This window comes from Micropterus dolomieu, linkage group LG04, assembly GCF_021292245.1.
Source record: "Micropterus dolomieu isolate WLL.071019.BEF.003 ecotype Adirondacks linkage group LG04, ASM2129224v1, whole genome shotgun sequence".
NCBI lineage: Eukaryota > Metazoa > Chordata > Actinopteri > Centrarchiformes > Centrarchidae > Micropterus > Micropterus dolomieu.
In genome coordinates this window covers 3,503,214-3,517,014 of record NC_060153.1, presented here as the reverse complement: position 1 = coordinate 3,517,014, position 13,801 = coordinate 3,503,214, and the positions used below count along the sequence as shown (strand labels likewise).

The 13,801-nt window shown below is 44.2% G+C and overlaps 1 protein-coding gene and 1 long non-coding RNA gene across 2 annotated transcripts in view; both read left to right on the top strand.

Moving 5' to 3' along the window:
* Positions 1-4,942, top strand: part of LOC123969133 — a 10,998-nt gene extending 6,056 nt beyond the window's left edge. The window contains exon 2 of the long non-coding RNA XR_006824636.1: positions 4,166-4,942. This is a non-coding gene — a long non-coding RNA (uncharacterized LOC123969133). The remainder of the gene's footprint in view (positions 1-4,165) is intronic.
* Positions 54-3,215, top strand: LOC123969132 (zinc finger protein 862-like). The gene is made up of 5 exons (XM_046046236.1): positions 54-181; positions 889-1,585; positions 1,776-2,005; positions 2,109-2,326; positions 2,448-3,215. The coding sequence occupies exons 1-5, from the start codon at positions 75-77 to the stop codon at positions 2,933-2,935; spliced, it is 1,740 nt and encodes a 579-aa protein (XP_045902192.1). The 5' UTR covers positions 54-74; the 3' UTR covers positions 2,936-3,215.
* Positions 4,943-13,801: the final 8,859 nt, after the last annotated feature.

Sequence of the window (13,801 nt, the reverse complement as noted above, 5' to 3'; positions counted from 1 at the left end):
GTCACATTGCCTGCGTGTCTGTGTCTCTGGCTCAATCTGAGCCTCTACTCTCGAAAACTTCTGTGACAGCGCTAATGGCAATGTCAGAGCAGACCAGCAAGAAGATGAAGCTACTGTTTAGGACTGTACATGCCATTGGCAAGAAGGCCAGGCCACTTTCTGACTTCGAGTGGATGTGCGAGTAAGTGAAACTGTTTTTCCTCCTGTAATGTTTGCTAGACTAACATTTTATATGAAGCTATGGTAGGGTGACCATCAGTCCTGGTTTCCCAGGACATGTCCTGTTTTCACGTCCTGTCCTGGCCACCCTGGCTGTTTTTTTTTTTTTTTTTATAAATGAATAAATTTTCAAAAAACTGCTGGGAAAGATCAGCTCTACAGCAAAATATATGGGCAAAAATGGAGGATGAGGAAGAAAAACAGGATAAAGAGGAAGAAAACTAAAGATATAAATATATTTTGTTAGTTCGTTTTTGTAAGTTTGTGAGAGCTATTTTTGTTCAATTTGGAGGTATTTTTAGTTATTTATTATTTATATATTTATTTTTCTAATACAGAAGAGACATTATTTCTGTCATCATTTCATTCATTATTTTTAAAACCTGTCATAATAAAACATGTTGAGTAACCTCTGAGAAGCCTATCTGAATCTGTGTCTACAGAGGAGGCATAGCCTATTTTAAATGTATTGAAATTAAAGAACAATTGAAATTTGAGTAAACTTTGAGTATCATTTGAGTAGCTATCTGTTTTGCAGGGCCGAGTGTCCTGGTTTTTGGTAATCAAAATATGGTCACCTTAAGCTATGGGCTAGCATTCATACTGTGAAAAATTCTTTAACATGATTGTAATTGTTATTGAATTAATTTGGATGCTTGATTTTTGCAGTTTGGATGAACAAAAAGTACTTTCTGTGGGGTCAACATACAGAAATGAGAAGCAGGCCAAAGAGTTTATGCATTATATTGCAGAGGTGGAGAGAAACAACATCAGAGGAAATCTAAAAAACACAAAATTTCTCTCCATCATGTCTGATGGCTCCACAGACAGCCCTGTGAAAGAGGAGGAGTTAGTGTATGTCAGATTCTGTCACAAGGGCAAGATCGAGTCTAAGTTTGTTGGAATTAATGCAGTGGAGAAGGCAGATGCCGCACATATAAGTAAAGCCATCAGTGACATCATGGAGGGAGTGTGTGATGAGTGGGAGAGCAAGTTGGTCGCTCTGGGAACTGATGGAGCTGCTGTTATGACTGGAGCCAAGAGTGGTGTGGTCAGCCGGCTGAAGGGGGACAGGGCCTACATCATCGGTATCCACTGTATGGCACACCGCCTTGAACTGGCCTTTTCTGATGCCATCTGTTCCAACGTGATGTTTCAGAAAATAGAAGACCTCCTCAGTGGGCTCTACACATTCTACCACACCAGTTCGCTGAACAGGGCAAACCTCGTAAACAGCTTCCAGGCTCTTGGGCACACACCACTGGTGCCCACCAGAATTAGTGGGACTCGATGGGTAGGACACCTATTGCGTGCCCTTGATCACTTTCTGCGAGGTTACCAGGGGCTTGTCCAGCACCTGGAACAGGTATTGGTCTAGATTTCTACAGTATATTATGTACTCCAAACATCATCATCAATATGTAATGTGAATTGTCAAGTAAATAACTAAAGTAATATAACAATTAGTCAATGAAACACTAATAAAACATGTCATTATTCTTTTTTAACAGCAAGTAATTGTCTATTTGTATGTCTTTGTTCTTTATGCATTTTAGATTCAATCTGCTGATGCCCAAAATGTCAGAGTTGTCCAGCAAGCCAAGGCCAGGAAATACTACAGTACTGTGAGGGAGGCTGTTGTTGTCCGCTTCTGTGGCTTCCTGCATGACACACTAACCCACCTGAGCAACCTGTCTGCCTGTCTGCAGAGGTCCACAATCACCATAGCAGAAGCCCACAGCTCATTGTGCTCAACACAGGCCGTACTTAAGAAGTACAAATCCAAGTATGTGAATTAAAGCTGCAATAAGAAATACTTAAAGAGAATTAAGAGAAATTATTACATCAATAAGAGAGGGAGAATGTGAAAGAGTTTCTTTTATCATCAGAAAAGGGCCCATGATGAATGCCACAATGGGCAACAGCTATGAGGGAATTTCACTGACCAGAGGTGACATAAAGACCCACGTCGTCTCACAGGACAAAATGCTTGACAGTTTAGTGAAGAGTATGACTGACAGGTTCCAGGATGCCAGTGTAGGGGTCCTGTGTGCAACCAAGCTGGTCAGCTTCACCAACTGGCCAGAGTCAGGAGATGCAGTAGCAGGTTACTTTATGTTTTGTATTACAGGGCAGTCAGGTTAGGTTTAGGTTCATGATCATATTCTTATAGTTTGAGAAGTAAAACTGCATGATGCTTGTTGTAATGTTGTATAACATTATTCTAGATTTTGGTGACTCTGAACTGGAAACCTTGGTGGACCACTTCAAGCCCGTCCTTGAGGCCTCTGGCATTCATGTTGAAAGAATCCCTGACCAGTGGACAGTCCTGAAGGTGCTGATATACCAAGAGCCTCAGTCCCTGGAGAAGATATCTTGGTTCCATGTCAACAGGATCCATCAGCATTCCTGCCCTGATTTGCTGGCATTGGTTGACCTTGTCCTGTCCTTCCCTGCCTCCACAGCGGAATGTGAAAGAGGTTTTAGTACCATGAAACAGGTGAAAACCGATTGGCGCTCTAACCTGAAGTCTGATACATTGTCAGATCTCCTTATGGTCCAGCTGTCCTCTCCAGAGATCAGGGAGTATGATCCAAGCAAAGCTGTGATGCTGTGGCACCAAAACTCTGTTAGGAGTAGGAGGCCAGAATTCCTGGACCATGCAAAAAGTGTAATTGCGGTAGAGAGTGAGTCGTCGGATGACTATGAGGTTTAAGTTCTGATAGTTTTACAAAACCTTCAAATGTACTGTTATGAGCGCTAGTTCCACCTCTTCCATGTCTTACTATTTGTTGCCCTGTTTTGACTTCTATGTACACTTATTCATTAAAAATACCATATCAATTAAATGTACTGAAATTAATGTATATGTGATTTGGCCGGCAAAAAATATGCTTGGCTGGTGGATTTTTTCATCTACCAGTCCCCGTGGCAGGTGAGCCAAAAAGTTCATTTCGGACCCTGCTTTCAGATGTTCTTCAACCTGGTCTTTTGTGTTTTCAGGATCCATTCTTCTCCTTTGTGAATATGCCTTTCAAATATTTAAAAGGGTCTTTGAAGAAATCGGCCTTTTATTTCTTCTTCTGGCGCATCCGTAGGCTTTATGCTCGGCGGAGTTTTGAGAGCCTGTACTAGGTCCTTTTGAAGGATGTTAATGCCATCGCCTTTCTCCACAACTTTCTTAACTGTCGCCTCTCTTTCACAAGTTGTTGAATTTTCTTTCAGCCGACGGGACTTGGGGCGGGAAGCATATTTTCCTTTTTTTTTTTTTTTAATTCAGCCATTTTTTATAACAATAAAAAATGGCTGAATTTGGTTATTTTTCAGGTAAATGCAGAGTTTATGCGGCTCACCACCAAGCCACTGCAATCAAAGTTCATGTCACAGCTGGACTACTTCTCAGACAAGCTGAGTCTGTGTCAATCTTCAAGAGCAAAGGAGGAGTGAAGGGGCAGCCTCCTCCCTGTGCCACCATCAAATGCACATTTAGCTAAATTGTGTCTTGTTTTTTCCTCTCCGGTGTGACAACATCAATACCAGGAGTCTTTAATCTTTCCTGAGAGGCCTCGTCATCTACCTCAATGAAGATCCAGACACCACCTTCAAGGATTATCATTATAATGTATTTAAAACGGAGAGTTGTGAAATATTGTTTCCCTCGTCCCACGGTGCTAATAATGACAGACATGGCACTGACAATAACTACAGACAACTAATATATTTTGATCGATCGATGACAGTGGTGAGGGTATTGAGAGGGTTGATGGCCTGGGGGGTGAAGCTGTTGCAGAGTCTGGTGGTGCTGGCCTTGATGCGCCTAAACTTTTTTCTTAAACGGCAGTTGATGATCTAAGAATGCTTTTCTACTGTATGTGTTTTTGCCTGTCTATTTCTCTGTCAGTCTTTATTTATTAAACACTGCGTTTTCTGTGTTTGTTGTGTGCAGGCCTTTGCGATTAAGGATGCAGAAAGGGACCTAGCAACCACAGTCATGGGGATTTACATGATCCAAAGAGATGGGGATCAGGAGCCAGAGGATCTGGAAGTTGTGACTGAAGGCATCAAAGTTCTTTGCAACTTAGGCAGCGTCATCATGGTGTTCATGCTTTTTGGGCTCTTGCCCTTGATATGAGTTTTCCAGACAACCTCAAGTATACCTTCAAATTTTTCCAGAAGATCATTTGGAAATTAGATGAGCACAAGTTGAATGCAAAAATACAACAGCTGAAAATCAAGCTGTTTGCATAAGGGGACTAAACCAAGTGACAGTGTACCTTGATAGAGGGTTTAAGACTGAGATTACTTGGGCTTGGACAAGTGTTAACACCCAGAAAGTTTGCCCATTTCACCTCGCCATCACAATTTCATGACTGTTACTCTACCTTCTCAGTGCCATTCATCTCTCGTTATTTGATTTCATGACTTGAAATGGATCTAATAACAGCTCAACATACTGTACTTTTTTTCCCTTCATGTTGCAAGTGACATCTATTTAAGTTGTATTTAAATGACTTCCTTGTTATGATTGCACTGGATGTTTATTTTTCTATTTATTTTTTGCTTTGTCTAACAGTGGTCCACAATACTTTTTTTTTTTTTTACATGACACGCCAACCACCAAAGCTCCTCACTTTAAATGAACAGAAGTGGGGAATTTTGTATTTGCCAAAGCCATGTCAATTGCAGCGCCTAGAATACATTCAAATATAGGTTTTTGCAGTGATTTCTGTCCATCTATAGCATGAGATTTGGGATAGCTGGGAATTCAGTTTTCACCTTTGTACTGTTTATTCAGGCTAATATCCTTGTGGGCTATTTAGTAAAGTTTGTATCTTGATATTTATATTTAAAAATCCCCTCCAGATATGTATCAAGACACAGACAAATCTGCTTGAAACAAAGTGTCTGATATGTTTTTTTTTTTAATACAAAACTACTAACTTTAATTTTCTCCTACCTGGTAAAAAATTCTAGAATCTATGAACTTGCAAATTTCCATTTTATGCAAAGTTTTCCTGCTGGACACAAGATGTCTCCTACTGCAGGCCCATGTTCAGTGTATGTGCACTTCACAGCTAAATGAATAAGTGTATACAAGCCTTAAGTCAGTGGTGGAAGTACAAATACTTTGTTCCTGTACTTAAGTAGTTTTTTCTTCGGTAGGCCTATCTGTACTTTACTTGAGTATTTTTAGTTTAACTTTTTACTTTAATTTCGCTACATTTCAAAGCCAAATATCGACTTTTTACGTTACATTGGTATACGTTACATTGGTATTAGTAGCCTATGCAGTACATCTGAGTGGAGCAGCACTGAAAAACAAATGTAAAACTGATAAGACGACTTGGCGCGAATCAACTTCAGCTAGCTGATGCGACACAGGTGTTCCAGCGCAGAGCTGGACCGCCCCGCCTCACTTTCCTGTCAAAGGTGAACGCGAATGTTTAAAACTTTGAGAGGATGAAGACAGAGACTAACCTAGGCACGATAAGAGAAAAAACTCAATGACAGTAAACTGCGGGAACAGCAGTAAGGAAAACATGTTCTCTCCTCTTGTCAAGTCTGATGTAGATCACACTTATGCCTAATGTGCAGCTACAGTGAGTCTCTCCGTCCTGCTAACCAGCTGAGCAGCGCAGCTCTTGTCTGTCGTGTCTTGGTTGCTTGCCAGACTGACTGAACAATGTTGTGTGAAATACAACTATTTATTACGTTTGATAAACGCAGATGGGCCACTGTGTTTATAAACTGTAGCTCGGAAAGATCACGCATTCAAACGAGAAACATCTGTCGGACCATCCATACAGGATGTGACGGCACTCCTCATACATGATTTTAAAACAAGACTGAAGTTTAGTTTCAACTCTGGAGTAATACAAAATGGGAAGCAGTGGATTCACATTGACTGTCAAAATGTTGATTAGCTGCACAGACTGGGCAATATGGATGCACATCTCAGTAAATTAGCATCACATATTTAGCCAAGTCATTTTATAAATAGGCCTGTTTTATATTTGAAAATGTATTGAAGGAAACCTGGAGGAGACCGTTTGAATGGGCCTGATGGAGCTGATAACATTAATATATAGGAAATATCTTACAGGGGCTATGCTGAAGTTTGTCAGTAGAGTAGATGCTGGATCATCACAAGAACAGACTTCAGCCAGTCAGCCAGTATAAGCACAGCTGATCCACTTCCAGCCTCAGCCAGTACCAGCACAGACCAGACGTCTTTAGCAAGTCACACAGACCCAAGTGAATGTGTTGAACACAGGCAGCCTCTGCCAGTACGAGCACAGCCAGAGATGTACAGCCAGCATCAGATACAAGCAGCTCAGACCCTGATGGAACAGCTGCTGCTCCACCAAATGACCCAGCAGATTGGCCCCCAGTCTTATCAGACTTCATGAGGACTGAGTTAGTGCGTAGAGGTCCATTCAAACCAGCACTGGGCTTTCTAGAAGAGGTTTCTATTCAGGCGTCTTAGAGGTAAGATTGTAGTAAGAGCATTGCGGTGTCAGGTGTGACTGTGCAGCAGCTCTGGTTTTGCACTGAGTCGCAGCCAGGTTGTGTCCAAGTGGCAACGTAGCTGGTAGAGTGTTCCAATATAAACATCTGAAAACTGAAGCCAACTTTGCTCTGTGTGGGACTGTGAGCTGCACTTTATGAGAAAGTTAACGTGGATTTTTGGTGAGATTGTGAATTGAGAAGAGTTTCAGTTAGTGTTGGTTTCTACCTCCCTGCCTCATCTTAACATACCCAAAGTCCCAAATGGGGTTCTTGTCTGTCAGACGGTCTGAAGGGGATACTACCACACCAGCAGAGCAATAACGCAGACTTATCCTCCCCACATATATTCACTTGTCCTCTTGCGACTCAGTTTTCCTTATTGTGATTCACTATAACTTATAATGCTGTATTCAAACCTGTCTTGAGTGAATTTAAAAAGATAGATTGTGTTTTGTAAGATCAACAATAAGATCAATTTTGATATGTTTTACTTTAAAGTATTTTTAAAACCAGGTACTTTTTAACTTTACTTGATTAGGTTTATACTGGATGACTTTTACTAGAGTAACATTTTTCATGTGGTATCTGTACTTTTACTTAAGTATAAAAATTCAGTACTTCTTCCACCACTGCCTGAAGTTTGTCCTGACAACACATTCTCACTCCCAAGTTGTCACGTCTACACTGTCATTACCCTTAGGCGTCACTTTGCTTTATGCACGCAAGTTAGCAATATGCAACATCCAGTTGGACAATTAAACACGTGGTTAACTTTGGGGAAATCTGTTTGGTTAGTTTTAGGCACCCAAAGTACTTGGTGTGTTTCTTGAGTTAAATTTTTCTATGATTAAATTACGTAGCATACGTACGTAACAATAATAGCTTACCCCCCCCCCCATCCTCCCCAGATGTAGAGGGAGTTGTCATCTGCAGCAGCCGTGTACACAACCTTTGTGCTGTCCTGTGAAGTTGCCCACCATGCTTGTGGTGCTGGGATCAGGAGGCGTGGGAAAATCAGCACTGACAATCCAATTGGGCTGTGGCTCAGGAGATAGACTGGGTTGTCCATTAATTGGAAGGTTGGTGGTATCCTTGGCAAGATACTGAACCCCAGTTCTGCCAGTGTATGAATGTGTGTGCATGTCTGTCTGAGCACTTTAGTTTCCCATTCACTCAGTGAATGAATGTGTGTGAATCGTGGATGTAGTGAAAAAGTACTTTGAGTGTTCAAAAAGACTAGAAAGGCTATACAGTTACGGAGCATCATTTATGGATATGTAGCCAACCAAACCACTTGATTTGCCGTAGCACAGGTAGCCAATATAATCTGATTATTCCTAAAGCTTTAGCAGTAACACGGGAGCAGCTCGTTGTTGAATCAGGGTAAACCTACATGCAGAGGAAGCTGTGCGCCATGCGTAAAGGGACTGTTTTATCCACCCATATTTTCTCTCTCTGTGCATCTCAATTTTTTTCTCCTGATTAAAGAACAGCTGGTAGCTGCTGATTGAAAGCCAAGATTAATTTCAACATCGACATTCTGTGTATGGACTCACAGTCGCGTGCTATAAAACAAATAGTCACCAGTGTGAAGGAAACAGGCTAATGTCGCAATGCTCTTTTCAACAACAGGATACTGTTAATATATCAGAATCAATCCAGTGATCAGACTTAGATGTTACAGTGTGGAGTCATACATTTGTTCTGTAGAGGCTAAATGGCTTTTCATATGCCGTTAATGAAAAGTTAAAGTATTTCACTTGTCGGCTTGTTAAAGGGCGACGCAGGCTGCTTTCCAACACGGCCCCAGTGCCATGGTGTGCGCTCACTGGATTTCAGTTGTAACAGTAGGAAAATAAAGCCTTAAACTGAAACTACATTTGCCTGATTTTCTAAATGTTTGCATCTATCCAGCTCATTCATATTTGTGATACGAGCCCGTCTCTTTGTACCACAAAGGAGACCTGCCGCTCTTCTGCGTAACTGCGCGTGCACAGCCTGGATGACAGCTAATTTCTATTAATAAAGCAACATGCAGATAACAGACTGGTTAAGTTATGAAGGTATAAATGGAAAATGTAGCGAAATTAAAAGTAGATTACTGGCCCAAAGAAAATACTGGAGTAGGCTAAATAGTAAAAGTAGGCTACAATTTTAAAAAAGGAACGTGAAAAGGTGCCAATGACTTATTTTACTTTATTTTACAAATTTGCATTACTTGTAACAAGTTACTACCCACCCTGCTGCAGGCGTCCTCACTGCTGTCTTCAGGTAGGTTAGGGAAGTAACAGCAGCACAAAAGTAAAGTCTGTAATATTGAGCCACTTTGCTGCATCTGCCTCAAACTCTTTATTTTTCTCCCTTAACTTTTCAGCACCACCTTTGCGTTGTGTCGCATGTTTTCTATAGACCTACATGATTTTTGTCCATTTTTCAACCGTTTACTTAAGTCTGTTGTGGAGCGTGTGATTGATTGACTAGCCACTCTTATGCTGCGTTCCAGGCAACACGGAACTAGGAAATTTCCGACCTCCAACTAGAAAAACTATCCCGGAACGCCACCTGAAGTCGGATATGTAGACTACCCAGACTTCACGAGTAGCAGCTGAATTACGCCACAACACATGTCAGCGCCCATGGAAGCACACATTGTAAATGGTAAACCATAAACTAAAAGGCAACAAAAAGTAGCCTATATTTGCATGTAGGCCTATTTAAATTAAAATAACACATACGGTCATATAGTAAAACCTGTTATGCATGTACACTGATGTAGAAATATAGGCCTATTAGGTAGCTGGCTACAGTAAAGAATCTCAGTTGTCTTCTCTGCATAAAAGTTATTGTTAAAAATGCCAAAACATTAAGAAGTGTAACATTGACTGACTTGAGGATTAACGACCTATACATAATGAACCATTATGTGTTTATTACCTTAGAATGAGCCATTTCTACATACACTGCAGGTCTTCTTACATGGACGTCATCATGAACTGGTTAATATGGTGAGTGGGTGACTAGGGAATGTGTTGCAGATGAGGAGTGGGAGTTGGCCGGATAACTGCAGGTATATTGCCACGTTCCAGACTGCTCGGAACTGAGAAATGTCTGAGTTCAAATATCCGACTTTCAACCGCAAAGTGTTCCAGGTGCGTGGTGGTCCCATGCCGAAAAAAAAAATACATGGCTGACCGTGACAAACTCTTTGTCAAGTGTACACCCAGTTGCACCCTCAGCACTGCCCTCGGTGTTGATTAGGGGTCCAAGTCCGAGTGGGTTGGGAACGTTCCCAGTACCAGTGGAGCTGGGAACCCTAATGTAATCATTCTCGTATTTATAATTTTTTTCTTCCGTGAAGCAAACTCATACTGTGGCCTAGACGGTAAGTGGTACAGACGCGAAACTCATAACGTAGGTCCAACTCTTGTCAATGACCTCAGGCGCAAAATCAAAAACCTTATATCCACGTGTTCGGGGGATCCAGCGGAATCGCGTGATATAGGACACGCCCCTCCGAAACCGCAAGTCCGACCGCCACCAAAGGACTCGTGTGGCCCGCAGGGCGGACGCACAGCTGGCGCCGAGGGGAATGGTCCCCGCTTACAACTGCTTGCAGTTGTAGTTAATTTTATGGCCGTTTTAATGAACAAGTGACAGGAGGGGATAATCCTCAAAAGTCAGTAAATTTTGTAGATAATGCTTCCTAATGTTTTGGCGTTTTTAACATTTCACTGAATAACTGGTGTGAAGAAAAGATGACTTTCAAAGATTCTTTAATGTAATCAGCTACCTAATAACATTGGCAAAACATTTCTACATCAGTTTACATGCAGAACAGGTTTTACTATATGATAGCATGAGTCATTTTAATTTAAATACATGGAAATATACTTTATGTTGCCTTTTAGTTTATGTTATATTTGTGCTTCCATGGGAGCGGCCATTGTTGTGTGATGTCATTCAGCTGCTACTAGTGAAAGGAGACCGGTTGAGACCGGTCGCAACTAGGAAATTTCCCAGTTGAAACTTCCGACTTCCAACATCAAAGCGTTTCAGTTGCATGTTGGTGCATGACGCAAAATGTAAACAATAAAGATGGCTGACCGTGAGAAAGTCATGTTTATTTGGCAAGTGTACGCACATTTAAAACAGTGCAGCCTCTGTGCATTTATAAACAAAACAGGAGGAAAAACGACGCATTTGTCACAGTGGTGTTGAGGCAGGTTGGAGGACAGAACCCAAAACGCAACATACTAAGGCAGATACTAAACTCAAAAGTGCAACACAAAGAATGGCCAACCGGCAGAGCGTGACAGTCCCCCCCCACCGACGAGCGTCTCCAGACGGTCAACAAAACAGCACAAAATCAAAAACAAGGCCCAAGCCGGCCCAGGGTGGGCGGAGGGAGGACAGGAGGAGGGCCAGACCAGGAACTCTCAGGTGGGTGGCCAGAGAGCAAGGCAAGGGGGCGACAGAGTTCGGGAGGTCGCACAAGCAGGCCAAGGGGACAAAACAGTTCTGGGGGCCGTCCCGGAGGGCGACCCAGGAGGCAGTGCAGACCAAAGGGATCACGGAGTTCAGGAGGTCGTCCCGGGGGACGACCCATCAGACCAGGAGGGCAAAACGGTTCAGGAGGCCGTCCCGGAGGACGACCCAACATACCAGAAGGGCAAAACGGTTCAGGAGGCCGTCCCGGAGGACGACCCAACATACCAGAAGGGCAAAACGGTTCAGGAGGCCGTCCCGGAGGACGACCCAACATACCAGAGGGGCAACAGGGTTCAGGAGGCCGTCCCGGAGGACGACCCAACATACCAGAGGGGCAACAGGGTTCAGGAGGCCGTCCCGGAGGACGACCCAACATACCAGAGGGGCAACAGGGTTCAGGAGGCCGTCCCGGAGGACGACCCGACAGGCCGAGCAAATCAGGGGGGCAACAAAGTTCAGGAGGCCAACCCGAGGGCCGACTGAACACGTCAGGCAGAGCAGGCAGGAGACTGAGATCAGGAGGTCGTGCTGGAGGACGACAGAGAGAACCGGTGCTCACCTGAGGCCAGGCCGGTGGCCGAAGAAGGCGAGACCTCTTCAGAAGACGGGCTGGAGACCAGTGTAGGAGTCCTGAGGCCTCAGGAGGCAGAGCTGAACTGAGGTCCGAGGACTGAGCTGCTGACCACGGGCTGATGACCACGGGCGAGACAACTGGGCTGATGACCATGGACCGGACACGAGGAGCTGGAGTCGGTCTGACCACCGACTGGACAGCTGGGCTGGGGACCATGGACCGGACACGCGGAGCTGGAACCGGCTGGGCCACCAACGGAGCAGGTGCCGGTCGGACCACCGACGAGGGAACAGGAGTCAGCTGGTGATCAGGCTGGCTGCTAGCAGCGCTAGCAGGCCGGGATCAGGCAGGTGGGCAGGCAGAAAGCTAGCAGCACTAGCTGACCTGGGATCACGCTGGTTGCAGACGGGTCGCTGCTGGTGACCTGGTCGCCTCCGATGACCACCACGGGAACCCGAAAAGATGGCCAGGCGACTTCCCTCGAAGGAGGACTCCGGGGGAAGCCTAGCCTCCAGGCTATCAGGCCATAGGCTAGCTGCCCGTGCTGCCTCTGACTCCCTGGCCTTCATGGTCAGGTAGGCCAGGAGAGTCATCGTCTCTGAGTTCTTGGTAGGTGGGGCAGGCAGGCAGGCGGACAGGCTAGGCGGAGGGCTAGCCGCACTGGTCGAGCAGGTTACAGGCGGAAGGCTAGCAGCGCTAGTGGGCCGGGAACCAGGCTGGACAGGCCGAGGGCTAGTGGGCCGGGAACCAGGCTGGACAGGCCGAGGATTAGCAGCGCTAGCATTCACCCGCTGGGGGGTTGTGGAACAGAACCTTGACACAGTCTTTCTCCACCGGGAGGAGGCAACGAGCAGGGCCATTTCTGGGTCCGTTCTCCACATATTTGACAGCAGTTCAAAAAACTGGGATTCCTCCTCCACTAGCTCCTCTTTAGGCACCCCTAATGCCTCCCAGGTGCTGGGCAGTCTAATGATGTCCGCTGGGTCCATCTTTGGTCCAGTCATTCTGTCACGATTAGTGGTGTGGAGGCAGGTTGGAGGACCCAAACGCAGGACACAGAGCGGAGCAGGTATAGTTCAACGTGGGTTTATTGATGGAAAACAAACTAAAGGCGAGCACGCTACTGACAGAATGGCTGGTTAACAGAGTCCAAAAAACAAGGTGATCCTAACAGAAACCCAAAGGTACAGGGAGACGAGACGAGACAGAGACAAGACAAGACAAGACAAGCAAGGCTGGTTACAGGCAGGCAGCGAGTACACACACGACAGACTGGGGGGTAACATGAACAATGACCAGACAAAGAGAAGACAGAAACACCAGGTATATATACACAGGGACTAACAAGCAGGGCGGGAGCAACACAGGTGACAGACATGAGACTAACGAGGCAGAGAGAGAGCAGAGGAAGACAGAGACTTGACATGACAAGCAGATCTGGGGCAGAGTGAATAAGCGACAACACAGAAACGCACACATGTTACAAAATATCAGAACACAGAACTAGAACACAGTACAGAGCTTAACGGAGAACACAAGACCAGGAGTAAACACTAAAGACATGGACTAAAGTACAAGACTAAGAACATGACATGGAATCAAAGACCAACTAAATAACAGATAATGAACTGACCAAACAATAACTCAGAGGAACTCAAAACACAACAGACTATATAGCAGATACTGTACACTAGACAGGACAGAACCCAAAACTCAACATACTAAGGCAGATACTAAACTCAAAAGTGCAACACAAAGAATGGCCAACCGGCAGAGCGTGACAGCATTAGGTAAGACACCATTGTACAGTTAATTTAACTGCACCTGGAATCTTATATTCTATTTACTAACCTAATACAAATCTGTAGCCTGCAAATTGAAAACAAAATAGATGTAAAATGAAATAAAATATGGACAAGCATTAACCTAAACAAACAGAAAGTTAAGGCTAAACATAAACCAAAATAAAATATTATTTGCCATGTATGTGTACACATACGAGGAATTTGA